Source organism: Necator americanus, chromosome I (genome assembly GCF_031761385.1).
Source record: "Necator americanus strain Aroian chromosome I, whole genome shotgun sequence".
In the NCBI taxonomy this organism is placed as follows: domain Eukaryota; kingdom Metazoa; phylum Nematoda; class Chromadorea; order Rhabditida; family Ancylostomatidae; genus Necator; species Necator americanus.
The window spans coordinates 21,754,778-21,773,539 of record NC_087371.1 but is presented as its reverse complement, the minus strand read 5'-3'; the positions used below and the strand labels follow the sequence as shown (position 1 = coordinate 21,773,539).

The 18,762-nt window shown below is 41.1% G+C and overlaps 1 protein-coding gene across 1 annotated transcript; it reads left to right on the top strand.

Annotated features, from left to right (window-relative positions):
- Nucleotides 1-2,919: 2,919 nt before the first annotated feature.
- Nucleotides 2,920-18,090, top strand: RB195_006463 (uncharacterized protein; the record flags this gene model as incomplete). The annotated part of the gene is made up of 12 exons (XM_064179553.1): nucleotides 2,920-2,997; nucleotides 3,375-3,479; nucleotides 6,678-6,824; nucleotides 12,379-12,512; nucleotides 13,430-13,565; nucleotides 14,225-14,334; nucleotides 14,594-14,721; nucleotides 15,401-15,494; nucleotides 16,596-16,716; nucleotides 16,812-16,979; nucleotides 17,042-17,242; nucleotides 17,821-18,090. The coding sequence occupies 12 exons, from the start codon at nucleotides 2,920-2,922 to the stop codon at nucleotides 18,088-18,090; spliced, it is 1,692 nt and encodes a 563-aa protein (XP_064036499.1).
- Between the last annotated feature and the right edge of the window lie 672 nt (nucleotides 18,091-18,762).

Here is an 18,762-nt window from a genome sequence, read left to right as displayed (position 1 = left end):
AATTTAAATAGCGATTTGTACAAGGTGGGCCGGTGCATTGCATTCGGGTCCCAATTCCCACCAGGAGCAGACGTTTATTACCAGATTTCTGGCATCGTATCTGCTGGGATTTGAATCTGACCTGAACTACACATCACCTCGGATCACCTCTTCTCAAATGTTCTACGTTTTGAAGGACTTGAAGTTTGATTCATTTGAAACTCGATAGGTTTTCGAACCGATCAAGTCTATTGTGCACCACAGAGGGTCAGCGCCTCTAAATTCTTAGCTTATCCCTTAGTTTCTCGACTCATTTTGGTTTTATGCTTCACACTGCCTAAAGAAGTTCAAGAATCTCAGTAAAAATATTAAGAATACTAGAATTTTAGTTGGCTGAAAGCGAGGAGGAGATCGGCGGATAGAGATTCGAATTCACTGAAAAGAAAATGGAGATATGGAGTCGCCAAACTTTCGACGTAGATTGCATCAGAAGTTCGGCGACGCGAGTTTCCCCGAATGTTTTCCTCAAAATCGGAAACAATCTCGACAAGATAATGGAACTGTTCAAAACATTAGACAGCAAAACAGTTAGAGCTCATTCAACGTGCACAATCCTTCCCCTCATCTTTCCTCACAAAATAATTAAACAGAGTGAAGGATTCATTTCCGAACGTTATAAGCTAGAAACGTCCTCGGTTTCTTTTCTTTTTTTTGCTTTCATCAGAAAAGTTCATATATGTTTGCGAGTTTTACATGTGTTCAACCGGATGAGCGCAACACACAACGCATACCCTTCGTTTCTCTGCGTGACACGCTCCAATCACACACACTCTCCAAAAACAGACTGTTCGCTAACTTCCTTCGCTAAGGCAAAGAAAAATGATCTTATCATGGTTCATGAAATCCTCTATGGTTATAGTAGGCTAGAGGTCTCTGATTTCTTTTCCATCCAAAAATCGATAACCAAAAATCAGAAACGAAAAATTGATTTTAAAAAGTCATGATCCAACGTTGAACAATGGCTCTGCCATCTCTGGGCGGGTAGGTTTCCGTTAAAAGAGCTGACTCCGACTGTCTGATTATGCGCACGATGTTTCCCGTGCTCACTCGGCCCTAAATATTTGTTTGCATTTTTATTTATGAACATTGTCACAATACTTTCTATTATTTGGTTTATTTATGTATAAAAAAAACCGTTTAGGAATTTCTTGAGCAAATTAAATAATCAGATTTTTTTTAGTTCAGTAACGCACAAATATTTATTTTTTCATTCCATATTTGTAATGCTTGCTCCTTGTATGCTCTGCTCATACATTGACACATATACAAATAAAGACAACTATGTAATAAATAAATAAATTAATCTGCAAGACTAAACAAAGAATGCAAGCAAAGCGGGTCTCGAGGCTAGAAAACACCAAAGCAAAGAGCAAAACAAGTAAACACTGACAGGAACGTCAACTAATTCCCTGTCCTGTGCCTTATCTTCCTCTCGTAGAAAAGTTTGACAAAGCGGTTGATATTTCAATGATCTATATCTCATCCTGTAAGACATCCCTCAAAAACGTTTGTAGATGCCGTCAGCACTTCCTACATCCTTGCCAAAAATTGTCGTTCGCTCACCACTAAAGAAACCATTATTCCTAAGAAGATAGTCTGGGGCACAGCGATTAAATTTCAAAAGCTTTTTTTTATTATTTGACTACTTAGATTTTGCTCTTAGGAAAAGAACTGGGCTATTCGTTCTTTGTAAGAAACTACAAGTTCACTGGTCAACTTCAATTGCATAAGATAAAATATTTTCCTGTACCTCGTAAAATTTAACAAAGGGAGTTGTTTAAAGGTGGAAATTGTCCACGAGCATATTTCCATTTGTTGTCCAAATGCACAGTTAGGTGAAAACGAGTTGATTTATGGGGAGATTCCTGAGAGGCAATTAAGGCGAACTCTGCACCAGAACTAGATCTGTAACGAAGTGAGAGGTTGCCTTTCTACGTAACTTTCACTTCTTCTAATTCATAACCTGTGGACAATTACTTATCTAAAAATTCTGCCACATCGACTTTTTACAAGTCATTAAACTAAAGGTATACGGTAGTTTCGTGGAATGCAACTAGCTCGAATTAGTCGTACGTGGGCACGTTGCGAACCAATCGCTATGGTCAGAATGAACATCCTTACCGTAACCGACGGAGACGTCATCAACGCGATCAATGTCGGACGAAGCCGAACGCCGAGAGCCGAAGAAACAACACCGTGTTAGGACGACAAAACATTCGTTTTGTGTTCTATCATAAATCCTTTTCCATTGATTTTTCGCGTAATCGAACCGCGTAAAGAGGTGTTGTTGGCAAAGCGCCAGGGCAATAAAGCGGCGCGCAGCGGCGGCCTCGTAAATCTGAGGAGGCACGAACGATGTAGAGGCACAGTGCTGAACCACGATGAGAAAAGGAGAACATGGGAAAGAAAGCGAAAGTGGTGTCCAGCAGTTACTAGTTACTGAACCCTGGTGTAGCAGTTGCGATCGAGCCGCGTAAGTTGAGATCAGCGGAGTGATCGAGGTAAGGTGGGTGCGGCAGCCAAGCGTCAGAGATGATTTGAGTGATTCGTCAAGAAGGGTAAAAAGTCTGAAAGGCATGCACAATTCAGCTCAGTTATATCCTGAAGAAGTCCACATCAGCAACTGAAATCCACTATCTCCGCCCCACGGCATTGATCGAATTCCACGCAAACCCTGGAACTAAAGGCCGAATTCATGCCAACGAACCGAGGGGGTGTAGGCAGCATCGATACGATAGTGGCCAAACCGTAGGTAATAAATTTTGAAGCGTTGGACGAGCGACCGGGGCGTGGCCTCGCGGACCGCCGGGCGCGCGAACCACCATAACGTGGATTGGCCGGCCGCTCGCAGCCAGCACCTCCTTCACAGCGATCGCGGAGATGCAGCTGCTCAGCTTCCTCGTCGTGCTCCAACTCCTAGCTCAAGCTTACGTCGACGCTGCTTCTATATTCGACCAGGTCAGAGTGGTTGTGGTCTTCTAGTTCGGCCTAACTGAGCTCGTAATAACATTAAATCAAGCGACTGAGGCGAAAATCAAATATTTAAAGGACCGCTGAATTTGAAGTTTCTGCGTCAATTTGGCCTGTGCAAGCACCTCATCGCAGAGTTCCCGCTTAGATTTGCGCCCTTTCATTTTTAAGTAGTTATCAGCAATCGGAAAATCGTCAGCGTTTTTATCCAGACTACTTGACTCGCCGTTAATCCAAGACATTCTGAACAAGCCTATCCAAAAACAGCTTTGCGTGATCTCCACAGTTTTTGGTCTCTTTTTGACTTAGGAGATCTGATTCTTGATTTTTTTTTCTCGGTTTTTCTCTCATTTCCACTACTTAAGACATCAAAAGGGAAGTGTCAACCGATTGAAATTCCACTATGCAAAGAAGTACCATACAACTACACGTATTTTCCAAATCCATACCTACAACAGGACCAACAAAGTGTGAGTGTTTTATGTGACTTTGTTCAGTCTTATCGATACTTACCTCCATCGCTTGCATTCCTCCATAGCCTCATTCCAAAGGCAATTATACGCTTTTACGAGGATGTGATAAGGTTTTAACTGCTGTACTCAAAACACCTCGTCTAGATTTGTTATTATCTTTTTCGAATGATTATTGCTGTACTTTGGTGCCGTATGAATCGTCATTGTCATGCGGTGTTCCGTGATTTCTCGGGAAGAACTTTCTCAGCTTATCAGAAAATTAGTGTCAGCAAAATAGGCTTATCACCCGATTGTTAGCATTTATTTACTTGTTTACTCTTTCGTGGAAAATTTCGACTCAGTGTTGGCGAGGAAAAGTCATCGTTGTTCGATACTCATCGTGGCCTTCTCAATCTCACAATCGATACGACCTTAAGTCATTTTCGTCTCTGTGTAGTCACCGCTCTTGTACGTAGTGTTGAGCCTCCCGAGTGACATTTCCCAGAAGCGACGTCCCACCTCTCATCGCTCGCTCGGTTCATCTCACCATTCTGAATTGATGGGCCTATTCGCTTTTTGTCGCCGCTCTCATTCTATCCGCTATAAATACGCGAAAATACCATTTAAATATTCCACTATACGAATATTCATGAGGATCGCTGATCACTGTCACTTACCAGAGGTTTTGCGATGTTTTTGCCCGAAAATGGTACACTTTCGCGCTGGATCTGTTCTAGTTTGATAGAAAGAAGAATTAGTCCGGAGAGACAACTTAACACCATCTAACATTTAGAGGAAATTTGATAGCAGAATCCTGAGGATATGCTGAAGCCGTTTGTGGGACGTCCACGGAACCATTATGACCTGCATGCTGCGTCGTAAACAATGACCTATGAAATCACGATGTAAATAACGAGAGAAAATTGGAAAATTGGAAGACAGGAATTTCCAGAGGAATAATGCTGTCTTTTACAAGTTTTATCCATGATAACGTGGATTTCTCCCCTTCAGCCAAGTCACTGAAGTAGGCGAGATGAGTCCTTATCTCGGACTTCACGTATTTTTTCTCCACAAAACTCCTTTGTGTTTGAGAGGCAGCTTTGAAAATACAAACGATCCGGTGGGTTTTCTAAAATGAAAACAATGGAACACGCGAAAAAATCAAGATATTTTTCTTGAATAATCACCAAAACACAGCTACATCACTTTAGTTTCTCGTTCTCAATTCCACTAACAAATTTTCGTTAGCGAAGAAATTTCCCATTTCTGAGATTTTTCTCGGGTGACGATTAGCTGTTCGGAATAGCTTCTAACTGACAACTGTCTGAGCGCTCGTCGTTCTCATGCGTTTTTTTTTTCGTTCGGTTGATTATGGTAATTCTCTGTGCAGCACAGTTCTTCTTGGATGTGTCATCGTCTCGTACAACGACGACGCGTGACAATAATTCCCGCGAACATGGCGTGTCGATTCACGGCGGCATGCAGCTGTCGCCACCTCTTTCATTGTAGCCGGCTCCATCCAGCGTTGTGACGACCTTGTTGGAAGCGAATGGCAACTTCTTGGAAAAGGCGCTTCCCTGGGGTTCGGGCGAAATCCATGTAGACGAATTCTTGTTAAGTGTAGCAAATAGATGAATGGTTGTAAGTGAAAACCTCACTTTCTCCTCAGAGAGTTCATAAGTTTGGGGATGTAAATTAGAAAGAATTAATACGATTTTTTAAGTGAATTAAATCACTGCATCTCCAGCAAGACTTTCGTTAATGAAAAGTTACTGAGCAGTACTTAGAGTTATTGTTCTGGCGCAGCCAGATGAAATAGCCATAGTCAGGTCATAACAACATGAACCTCGGTGTAGTTGCGGCTGCGCTGGAGGCGGCGTGGTGAAGCTGGCGGTTGGCATTACTCATGGACGCGCTTCGCGACGGTCCCAGCTCGTTCCCAACCACTTGCTCCACCAAGCCGCTTCGAGCAGAGCCGACTACGCAACTGCACCGAGCTCCACGTCATGTCTTCCCACAAATATACCTAAACTTACAATCATGGATTTTCGTAGAGGAATGGTATCAAGATCAAGTACTACAGAAGAATGAACTTATTCAGATGCGAAAACATAGCCGTTCAAATCCTTATAATACTGTATCTGGTCTCTGAAACATGGAGATGGTGGGACTGGCGTGGGATTTGCGACTTGATCAATAATTTCTTAATTAGCCAATATGAATAAAAAATGTATGAAAGTTCTAACCGAGAAAAGTTCGTAACCGAGAATATCAGTTCAAAAATTGAATGTCATGAACTCGAAGGCAAAAAGTTTGCTGTGCGAACTACGGAGAACGACTATTCTAAAGGAAAAAAAAGGATGAAAAATAAGCGTAGAAAGTCTAGGCGACAGAGGAAAGTGAGAGGAAAGTGTTCCATGAACTTCCAAAGAGTTCAATGCTCCACTGGAGCTCTAAACCTACGTTTTCTTCTAAGTGTTTTTCCCTTGAGTTCTCTATGATTTACGAGAAGTTTTGGGAGGTTATTAAAATCCTCTGGGACAGAAGCAAACCCAATGACGATCCCAGAAAAACACGTGGAACGAGAACTATGTAAAAAGCACTAGTGAAAAAGAGAACTGCGGGGAAATCTTAAAATTTTATCCAAGATTCTTCTCGCACTCTTCTTTTTTTTTCGTTTGAGCTTTCCAAATTTATTTATTCTATTTGTTTCTTCCGAATTCTCGTTCCGCTGTAGTAAATAAATAGAATTAAAATGAGCAAATAAGTGACCGTAACAGTTCATATTCGTCGGACTTATCGTAATCACACTGACGTAAGCGTTTTTGTGGCAGAAAAAAAAAAGAAAAAAAAAGAACGAAACCGCAGATGTCCTCGCTCTTAAGCTACATTCTGCGTGTTTTTTAAACCTTTCTTCTCCTGCAAACACGTTTCTCCGTTAAAGATTAACAATTTATTGCTTATTGTCGCAAACACACTGGTGTGATGGTAGCCGACGTCAGTGAAACCGCTCTTGAAAAACAATCACACAGCGGTCGAGTGCACATATTTGATTCTTTGTGACCGCTCCTCGGAGACAGCATTTCTGGTGATCTTCCTCATTCAGACTACTAGATGATGGAGGGCTTAATACCAAGCTATACCTACTTGAACAAATATAGGTCGAGAAAAACTGCGGAGAAATGGTGCTGAAATATTACCTGAATCTTTTTCCAGTTACAAACGAACACCGAACACTTCAAGCCTTTGATCAAGACGAAATGCAATCGCAACATACAATTCTTCGTGTGCTCCGTGTTCGCCCCGATGTGTCCAGAAGGCATGCCGCAGGCGGTGACCAGCTGCAGATCCGTCTGCGAACAGGTATTGTCGAGTGATTTGTGGATATCCGTAGGCGTCTGGGTCACACTACGTATCCTATTATTGAAGTGCGAAAGTTCGACTTTCCTTGAATCTTGGCATAGAGTTTGCAACTTGTTGATAGTCGAATTTAAGCAACAGCCAAGGTTGTTAACAAACTTTATTACGGCTAACGTTTCGGCTTGTCGCCTTCGTCAGAGCCTGGAAAGTAAGAACATTTGCAATATATCCTCTCAAATGCTTCATCCAGAACAAGTCATCATCCTATTATTGTTTCTAACATTTACTGTTCGAAGGTATACTGTAGTTCCACGAAATGTTCTCTTTTTTTTCCTGATCATTTTATGCCGAAGCTGCCCTTTAACTGAGCTTCTAATGTCTATGATTTAAACCCTGTCGTTAGCCAGACTGGCGATTATTTTTTGGCCTCATTCATCTTCTTTGTTTGGCGCATGCACTTCCGCTGCTCTCGCCGCCTCATAATTAACTCAGATCATTCCTCGGACTCGCCTATTATTCAATTCTAAGCTCCACCATAATTGTTGCTATTTCTGAGGGCAACAGAGGACGTCCTCCAATCGGTCAAGTATTGGACGGTAACAGCAGCGAACCTCGTGGCTTGGCTGCCGTCCGTCGAAAACTTTCACAATTTGAGATTTTGCAACAAAAGTTTCTGATTACGAGACATTTCGGCTAAAATTAAGGGCGCAAATCGTAGAGCCGGTGATTTCTGTTCCTAAAATAACATTTTCTAGTGTATCTCCTCTTTGGAGCAGATTCTGTCTTGAATAGTTTTTCTTTCTGGAAAGTTTTCCGTTTCCTGAATCTTTCCTAAACCTTTGTTGGCTCCCCATGTTATTTTCCACGCTTATCCTGACAAATTGTGGAGGATCTCATGCCGGATTATGGTTGTTTGTTCAATCCACAATATCTCCCAAGAGGAACACATATCTGTATTTGAAAGCGTGCCGCAAATCGTAATATAATCAGAAAGAAGATAATTGATGAAATATAAGTAGTGACATATTTGGAATTTTTTTGGTTTTGGTCCATGTCCTATTTGCCTTCAATTATTCTAACGTAACGCTGTCAGTCTGTAACAGCTGACTAATTACTCGCTGTTTACTTGACCTCAGCGGTTCGAGCTTCATTTGCTTTACTGTGGTTCCCACACGTGGTTATGATTATGCAGGTGACAGGTCCAGAAGGAGGAGGAAAGAGCAGGTGTTGGATGATGCTGCCGACTGCGATGATGCGAAAATCTGTGGGCGCTGATGATCGATGATGAGGAAGAATCGTGAGGAATCCGCGCAATCATCGACATTCTCAATCGAATGTCCGTTAGGTGCCCTATTAATGTGCCGAATTGTTCCGCGGTGGTTCACTACGCTTAAAAAGAGCTCGGAAATCATCTGATTATAGCAGATTGGGATTCCTTGGATACTGTAGCTACAGGAGACTGTCTAAGTAAATAATACTTCTGGAATAGGTTTGAGAACAACAAAATGGAAAAAGGTGCTATTGTTGAGGAGGTTCTCTGTCTCTGAACTTCAATTATACTCCCTTATTTCCTTAATTTTGCTAACTAAATGGGAATTGTTTTTTTTTTCTGGAGCGTCAAGGGTACAAACTTCTTTTTTCCCGAACCTAAAGGATTTGAAGTTCTTCTACCACATCCACACTTCATGGTTCTTTTCAAACCACGTTGTTCCCGTAGGTTTCTTTGAATAGGTAAACAATTAAGTAATTAAATAAGTAATGACCAACATAAATATTAAATTCCCAAGTTACAACACCTAGTTATAATTAATAGCTGGATCTTTTGCTCGAATTTTTAGCATCTCTTACTAAACAATAATTCGCAAACACTTAAAATTACAAAGAGAATGAAACACTGCTGAAAGACCTAAAAAGAATTGCAAAAAACTCATCACAATCGAATTTTCTTCCGATAGGTTTTTTTTTCAAAAAAAAAAAGAGACGGGATCTTTATTTGGGATCATCTTTCATATTTATGCAAACGCTCAGAAGGTATCTTTGATCCTTATGAAACGGATAAGGTCCCTTCCTGTAGAAGATAGTGACAAACTTGGACTTAATTGTGTAGTTCCGACGAAATTACCTTGTGATTGTTCCAAAAAAAAAGAATTCTCCGAGAGATCAGATCAGTAAGTCACTGAAATTCCTGAAAATCTCCTAGATGTGGATTATCGAGATCGCTCATTCTCCATTATTCTTCACTTTTCTTTCTATAGCATCCTCTCCTCGCTAGTTTTCCTACCACCCGGTTTACTTCCTCATTGCCGTCAAAGACACACAAAAATTTGTAGGGTGTATTAAAACACATGACCTATAAAAACTCTTTATAAAAGTAACCTATTAGTACCCAGAAGTAAAAGCACCGGCATAATGGGGAAAAAAGAAGTGATAATATCAGTTTATGAGTAGGAGATGTTTGTTTAACTTCCACTTTTTTATTTCTGCACTTCTGAGGTTTAAATAGCCAGAGAAAACGAATTTGTCACACGCGTGCTAGTATTTGTACGAATTTTCCTCTCCACCTCTGAAAAAGACTGAACTCATCCCTCTTGGCAGAGTGAGAGAGTATCAGAAGGCTTGTCATTACATCTCTAGCGTTTGCGTGGTTTTTTCCTCAGCTTCTTCTGAAACTCCCTGCGTTGCTTTATTGAGTCTATTCTTCGAGTGATGAATGTGTATGTAATGTAGCCTTCAGGACGCCCTAGTTGACTGGTGATTAATGCTTTGTCGTCCGAACTCGTCGGCGCTGCCTTTCAACTCTCTTCTCACTCTCAAACACACTGATTACAGTACTAAACAAGGAGCAAAAGTCGAAAATGCTTACTGGAAGAGTGCTGGGAGGAAAGAAAGAGGGATGATGAGATTTTGCATGTCCATTAGTGCTCGCTATGTGTGTACTTACTCAACCTCATTAGCTTTCCCGATAAGATTCTCAGAGGTTCGGAAGAGCTGATAAATGTGAAATTCCACTATTTAGGGGATAATTCGTTGATTAATATAAGAGCCTCTCGAGGATCCTATCGCCAAACTCCTCATTAAAGCATACATTACTTTAATGTTGTAGTAAACATTGCAGTGATGTAAAAATATAACAATTAAATTTTTGGGAGAAATTTCATCAGGTTACTGGAAAATTCCCAAAAGTCATGTCTCAATTTTTATTTGAAAAGACAGAACTCGGAATTCGTTGTCAGTAGGTCATTTGAAAATAAAATTACTTATACTTATGTAGGGGTGCAGTTTAGAAAAATCGAACACCAAAATATTCCATGGTCTCTACTAAACAATTTCAAATGAATGTATGAATAAATGAACATGGTGAACCAATCACAATAATTTATTAAATCTTGAACAGAGAGAGGGATGCAGGTATCGAATGAGGAGGAATTCAGCGAGCATTTCTTTCATTTTGCGATTCTATCCCAACGGGCAGCAGTCTCCTGTAAGAACACAATCCATCAACAAAATTGTTATCATGTGACTTTTTAAGTCCTTCTAGTTTCAAAAGGTTAAAAATGAACGCATGAATACTAAACATTTATTTTCATGTTACCTTTTTCTCGGGACCTAGCTACCTTGCAATTGGAATTAATTCGCCACAGTGTTACCCTTTTTTTTCGAACCTTTCTGTAGAAAAAGTTCCACAAAAGTCTATGAATATAAAAAATCGCATCTACTTCTCTTACTTAACCCAAAGCACAAGAGGTCGCCCCGTTTTTCCATACTATGGTAAAGAGGCAGGTGAAAATGTGCTTTGAATGATCTGCGATAGATTGTTGCTATTTGAGACGTTGATATTGTTAATCCATGCCAGCGACAAACTAGAAAGTATGAACGGAAAGTTTACGATTACTTCTAAGAACTTATAAATTGATATACTGCTTGATGTCCTGGAATTTTCTGGAACCGCTCATGGACCATCCTGAAATATTGTGACGCTACAGCGTTTCGTTTAGGATGTTTTTTTTTAATTGTCGCGGAAAGTCACCGACTGTACTTGATCAACTTGCTATGATGTCAAAAAATCTGCAGTAGATCTTTCCTATCGGATTTCTGCGGATTTGCTGAGACTCCGTATTTCTCAGTATTTTTGCAATCTGGATTTTCCTAGGCCCTGAAAAAACAAATTCTTTTTAGCAGGCATCCTGAAAAAAACTTTTCTATTATCGCGAACTTTGATATAAGATTGTTCTCAATTTAGTTTCTTTGCATATCATCCGATTTCCATATTAACCTCGAAATGGATTAAATTAACTAAAGCAATTAAAAATTAACACTATTCAGAGTAATTAAATATTCATCTGCAGCTTGAGTTCTAGAAATCTATTGTGAGGATCCAAAAATCTATTAGATTTAGTTTAAAGTAGTGGAAAATTTTAAACATATGAGGTATTTTTTGCTGACACTGTGTTACGTTTTGGAGATCGGTCCCTTTGCGATTGGATTACTCCCACCACATCTCTCAGCATTTACTCGGCTTTCCTTGACAACTCCATAATCAATCGATACGCAGTCGAACTGGCTTCGTCGATTGGGTACGATAACATAAATCGTTGCAGCGACGGCGCTGGACCTCCGCCAGATGCTTCACTAATCGCCAAGCACAGCGTTAGCTGCAGTAAAACTAGACGAACATCCATAATGACCAGATTATGGTAACGTGACCCCCGCGGTTCCGTACGAGGGATTATCACGACCGATACATGAGTTCAGGTGTCTGGATCATACAGCGCTGCGTTTTTATGTGCCGAGTCAGAATATGGACCGCTGGGATGGTTAGCGTATGCGGAGCAAGCGTCCTAGGCACACGTAGTCCTGGTAGCAGCTGCTATTTGCGACTAATTACGCGACATAAAGTGCTCATTGTTGGAGCAGGCAGCTACAAATTGGGTTCTATGCCGGAATGTAATGTGGATTAAACTGGACATAATGTTCCATTTGGAAAGATACTGTAGACAAGTGGCGCTCTTGTGGAGAAAAAAGGACCAAACCTGTGTTGGACCCTGCATAAGATTTCTGCGGAATCCCGTGAAGTTTCATAAAGTCTTGCAACAGATTTTTGTGTAATTTTAAACAGCGTGATTATAAACCTTCTTTCAATCTTAATTATAGCAATGTTACCAGATACGTATCGTGTATTAATTCCTTCTATTACAATGGAAATACGTATTTGGTTCTACTTATTGCATTTTTCTTGGTTTTTCTAATCTTCTTTTTCTTTTTCCTGTTTCTACAACCTCCTCTTTTTTAAACTAATCTCACCGCACACGCTACATTTCTACAGTTCTATTTACATTTTTTTCCCAAATCACAACCATTCTTCTTCGGTTATCCGTAGAGACATTAAATCCTTATCGAACCATCAATCTTTCATTTCGGCAAGCAACACAAAGCGATTTCAATGCGTATTCGATATAATTTGAGGGAAAATGTGGTGGAAATACTCTCCGCTAAACCTCTTTCAACTACTAAAATTTAAGGTCCCATACCACGTGCCCACCAATGAAGAATATTTCAGGTCAAAGCTGATTGTTCATCTATTTTGGAGGAATTCGGCATACAATGGCCGGAGCCACTGGACTGCGCTCGTTTTCCCCAAGAGCCGGATTTGTGCATGAATCCAGGCGAGGACCGGCACAGCTACGAAAAGACGTACGTATGAGTTAAAGTTACAGTGCTGGTTGAGAGATCCGTGGCTTTAAGAAGTTCCATTCAAAGTTGACAGTCATGACGGATTTTCCTTCTTTTATCTTCCGAGAGTTCGAGAAAATGTTTATTTTACGAATATGGAAATGAAAGAATCTGCCAGTCCTTTCGAGTATAGGAACCGTAAGGATGTTCGACCATTTTGTGTTAGTTATTTAAAAGTTGCCGTAGACACGGTAGAAAATGATGGAAAAAAGCTGCTACTTCTTTTAATAAAAGAAACAAGAATTTGGAAACGTTTTTTGGATTGTTCTTTGAACTGCTGGCATTAGCTGGTCCAAATATTCAGCTTCATTTTGGCATGGTTTTGGGAGTCGCTATTTCCTGGTTGCAGTCGTTCCAACAAGATGGTTTCCTTCCTTTCTCAACTTTTTCGTGGACCTCGGAATATACTCTGAGAAAGTGTGAAGTCCCGCCGACAGCTCCACTTCCTCTGCTTCAATTGATGGGTTAAAAAGTCCCTTTACCAGCGAAACGCCATAATCAGTTTTCAAAATACAGTTCAGATTCAAGTTTATTTTCCAGTACAAGGAATTTTGGCTTCCTTTCTACTTTCGTGTTTCGTTCATTCAAGATTTTCAAAGGCTAAAAATTTGGAATTGTTTCCATTCCTGATTTGGATTTAAGAAAATGCACAGTGCCGTAATCTTCGCAAGTTTTCTTTCATACCGAAATCAGCCGACTTATTACATTCAACTTTATACAGTCATAAGGATGTAACGTGTAACGAGCAACGCCTTTCAAAAAAATTACTGCGCCAACTCGCTGACACTCATTTGCGTTGGGATTTCTTCCAGTAAAGTAACCTTTAGTAATCTTTCGTAGTAGGCGTTCTTCAAGGGTAATTTTGTAATCGTTTCCAGGTCCATTCATCGTCACCACCTGCATCCCTCATCGCTTTCATGTCCTCACGATCTTCTGGACATTGATCCTCTGGATAATGAGGGAATGTGTGCTTATAAATGCGGTGCGGATGTGATGTTCAGCAGCGAGGAGAAGGTGAGAGTTTTTGGAGGAAAGTTTTGAGACGCTACAGAATAGAAGAGGCAATTCTTCTTGTAACCACGTTGACGAGTTTTAAAAAATAATTATTTCTCTTCGTTGAGGTGGGAAAAAAGGAACCGTAGTGAGTTCAATTAGGTGAGAAACAAAGTACCTTCAGCTGAGATTTCTATCGAGCCAATTACGTCGACTATCTCCAAAGTTATCTTGAAAGCACCACAACTGAAATCTGGTGATTCTACCTGCGATCTAGATGTAATGTCCAGAAAAAATAGAGATATGATCAAAATGCATTTCGACGACAACTCACTTCGATGCTTCAAAGGAAAAGTCGACTGTTTTTTCTTCTTTTGAAATAACGCTTTGAAGAAACCGACATCACTGAACATACAGGGAACGAGCGGAGGAGAGAGAGTAGCTTCGAGACTCATGATCTCTTTCGAAATTGGTGCATAAATCATTGAATACTTTTCTCCGAGCATAAGTCTTGGTTATGATTAGAATAAATTTCGTAGAATAAATTTTTCTTCACTTCAATTTCAACCTTCGTGTTCTTCTCTGAGACATTGAAGAGTGAAGAAGTTCGTGAGAAGCATCCATTGACAAGGGAAATGGTAAGGATTTACTGCATCATTCTTCTTATCCCTGTATTTCAGGCTGCAGCTCGTACGTGGATGATTTTGTGGGGCGGTTTTGACTTCAGTATGAGTCTGTTCACCTTCTTGACTTTCCTGATCGAACGAAATCGTTTTCGATTTCCGGAACGGTACGTGTTATCTTGTTACACTCATAGCCTTTCACGGGTTTTTGGGTGACTTTGAACGTTATCAGCGAGTAATCAGGTCATGAAATTGTCGTGTGTGTCACACACTTTTATGAGCACTAGAATAACAATCGGTAAGATGAAAGGCAAAATCGCCGCGCGATGCGCTGCAAAATTTTGTTTGATGACTTTGTCAGTACATATGGACGGCGGTTGGTGACGGAGGGACTTTCTTAGCAGCTGTACATGAACATATTTGCAGATGTGTGTTCTACATCGCTTTGTGCTTCATGTTCTACTCGATACCGTACTTATTCCCGTTGATCATGGACTACTCAGCACGTGCTTGTGACGAGCTGCTCAATGGACAGGCTTATTTAGTGTTTTCCGGTGAGGACCACGCTACATTACCTCATTCCGTACTGTTTGTAGTTGCATAGTGGAAAATGCTGGAATTGTATAGCAGGATCTTTGAACTTCCTCCTACTTTCACTGCTCGCTATTTAAATGCGGCGTCCGCAGAAATTTGTGATGTTGGTTCCCTAAACTAACAAGTAGGAATCGGAACGTGGTTTTCAAGGACAGCGGCGGAAACGGGATACATCAAACACAAAAAAAGGGATCGGAGCCCTCAGTCCACCTGATTTCTCTTTTCGCACCTGTATGAGATGTATATGAAGCAATGAAAGAGTCTGAGGGGAGTTTCATGAACTATACAGCTGTAAAGAGATGCATCGTCGGGTGAACCGAGGCTCGGAGCTTCATGGACCTCTGGTGCTTGGATTTGTAGGAGGTGTATACAGGTTACATCCTGTAAATAGGTATTTGTGTAAAAGTAGAAGAAGCGAACAAAATCTCAGCGAACGCTGCCTTTAGCTAATTAATTTATTACCACTCTGCCTCGTTTTCGGTGCTATTATATTCGTTTGATATTTATTACTAAATTTGACTAGGTGTAGTGCTGAGATTTCGATAGAATTCTTTAGAAGTGTGATGTTAAGCTTGTTTCTCCGTTGACAACACTTCTGACTAAGGTTTCTTCCTGAGGAGTGTAGTGATTCTATTCCAGGCTTTGAAAATACCAACTGCTTGTTTTCGTTCGTGTTCACGTACTACTTCGGCACTGCCAGCAGCTTGTGGTGGCTGATGTTCGCTTTCACGTGGTGAGTTTCCCCTTCTTTTCTAGAAACTCACAGTCTCGAAATAGATACATAGCAGGTATTCTTTTAAAGGCAGTATACCATGAATCTGAGGTGGTGGGGATTTCAGGTGGAGTATTTGTACACGGGATAGTAGATTATGGAGAGGGATGTGATTCCGTCCATTTCTTCCTAATTCCCTTCGTAAAAAACGGTCCGGAAGGCTGGCGCGCTCCAGTCGAACTCCTTGTGGGAAATAGGGCGCCAGAACGCCCGAAGCCGTATCTTCCGGACCGTTTTTTACGGCAATTAGGAAGAAATGGACGGAATCACCCTTCTCTCAGTAATCTACGATCCCGTACACGAATACTCCACCGGAACTCCGTACCACTCCAGATTCGTGGGGTGATGCCTTTAAGAACAAGGTAAAATATAAAAACTCTCCACGTAAGCTAACCTTGATTTCGATTGTTTTCCTGCTTAAATAAACCTAATTATATAATTTTAATTCAAAATTAGACTGGTGGTTGGAAGGTTGGAAGGATCTTGCAAAAAGGATCAAATTCAAGCTTTTTTGGAGATACCTCTATTCCCAGGGCAGGAACGACTTTCCTATTCCGGAGTAGATTTTTTAGATTTAGCCTGGAAAACGGTGCTATGTGTTGAAGGGGTCTAGATGTTTTCAAGTCTAGTCTGAGGATTTGAACTACTGAGGATCTTTGAAGTTCTCAAAGCACTCGTAGTAGGAGACACAGTGCAGCCATCTAATCGGAACGCAAACGAGTAGCGGGTGCCTTTCTTTGCCATCAGGGAAATCGTTTTCGGCTAATTCGGTTTTGCTGTGTCTGTGGTCGCGGAATTTTCGGCTTCGTGTAACGAGATTAACTGGGGCAAGGGCTGCCGCTTCCCGTTGTCATTTACATTTGGGGAGAATCCAACGAACAAAAAGCATCGATATGCGTGCCTCAAATATCTTTTCTCGAATGGGATTGACTTTTTCCCGACAATTTGTAGTTTTATATCAACAAAAAAATCGCGAGAAGAGTGCATTCCAAATCTTAAATAGTTGAAATTCTAGTTTCTAGAAGTGAAACCGACTCGCAAAATCATCAGGTCAGTTTTCAGGTACCTGTCCGCATCTCGTAAATGGGTCCCGGAGGGTATTGATGCGTGTTCTAGTTACCTACATTTGGTGGCTTGGGGAACTGCGTCACTTATGACAATCGTGGTACTTGTTACACAAAAGGTTTGTTTGAAACTACCTCTTGGATCCTGGGAATGATGCATTACAATTTGATTATGGAGGGAAACATTAGCTCGACTACTTAGTTGCATTTTCAGGTGGATGCATCCGAACTTTCGGGGATCTGCTCTGTCGGAAACACTGACCCACAAGCCCTGATGGCTTTCTCGTTGGTACCGCGGTCGACTTTTGTCTTTCTGGGCACCTGTTTTGTCATCGCAGGATTTGCGAGTATGTGCCGGGAACGTGACAGCTTCAGGAGAAGAGTGGGTTGTTGGAGTACTGTAGAACCACTAATGAACTCTGAGCTAAGACTCACTTGTTTCAGGGCACAGATACCTCAAAGCTCGACAAATTAATGTTCAAAATGGGTCTATTCTGTCTCGTCTATATTTTCCCAGCAGCAACGCAAATTTTATGCGATGTCTACGCTTTCAACATAACGAAGAAGTGGTATCCAACAACGATCGCATGTAAAAGAAGTGGCGGAGTGGAGGGCGGACATTGTCATCGACCTCACCTGCCACAGGTTTGTAATTGTTTTTTTTTATAAGGACTCTGATAAGAGAAAGAACACGTGAAGAATCTAGCTGGAGAAATAGCTTTAATTAGTTCCGAATGAACTGTTTTGATGAGAAACGTACAATGCGTCCTATTACGGTTACCAAAAAAAAAACGATCGAATCGGGGTCGAAGTCAGCCGATGCTGAGAGTGGATCGTATTGCCTTAGATGTCTGAAAGAGCCGAACTCGTGCATTCCGTGATTCTTGTTTAGAATTTAGTTTTGAACTGCAATCCGCTGCCGTAAAAATGGATTTTCGAAATTGATTTTCAGTAAGCAAAGGGATGTTAGCGTCAGAAGTTTTGCTAGTAAATTTTTCCATTCGACGTCTAAAAAGGGTGGATTTACTTCGGCTTTGCTATTGGAGCTAACAGAAAGTGCGCTTTTGTTCTGGGATGATGCGATCATTGACTCCTGAGTCGCTCTCTCTTCATTTCTTGAAATGTTTTCGCTAGATCACTACTCCTTTTGTTTACTGTGCCTGTAACATAGAACGATATAGACCGAGACAGTCCGAATTGGGATATTAAAGCAACAGTTTTAGGCTGAGATCTATCATCTGAATCTCATGATGTCGCTGGCAATAGGGGCCTCGTGTGCTATGTGGGTACTGTCACCGAAAACGTTGCTTTCATGGCATCGTGTTCTCTGTTGCGGTATGTGCCGACCAGCTCCTCAGAAAGCGTCAACCGCTACCTTTGCAAGTCGCCCACTTCTGGAACCACCTACTGCTCCACCACCTCATCCTCCATCACATTATGTACCGATGTCAACGCATAGTCAAAATGCCTGGCGACCATCAAAAGTTGTCTAAGCGGCTGTTATGAGCAACATTGCAACGTAGTCGGTTCTGTTCCATGACTCTTATGCTTTATTTTTGTCATCATGTATTACTTTGAGACGTCTCTTTCTCGACCTCTATTGTTTCCACGGGTATCTCGCCATATATTGTATATAAAGCTTGGTCTGTTCACCTTACATTATTACGTAGGATTGCTCTCGTAAATGTTTTGACTACAACTTCGTCACTCTCGTAAGGTGGTGCTGATATTTTAGGGGAAGAAAATGTCTGAGAATATGCCCTAAACTGATCGATTGCGGCAATTTGCGAGGATGGACCAGAGATAGGAAATGAGAAGAAAATCTGATAACGTATATTACTTAAATCCTGCGTATTTGCAATTAATGTAGAAACTATGACATATGATCATAATTTCAATTTAACACGACAGTCACAGTTTTTTTTTCGGTATGAACACATTAAAAAGTTTGGAATAATCTGTAATTGTAGCAATTTGATCGTGACCAAAACAGAGTTATCACGGGGACTTTGGAGGTAACTGAGAGTGAATTGCTCGGATCCCCTCAAAAAAAACTGAACTTAATGCGATCGAAAGAGCGAGATCCAGTAGGGTGTTGTACTTAAAGGCATCACCCCACGAATCTGAGGTGGTGCAGATCTCAGGTGGAGCATTCGTATACGGGA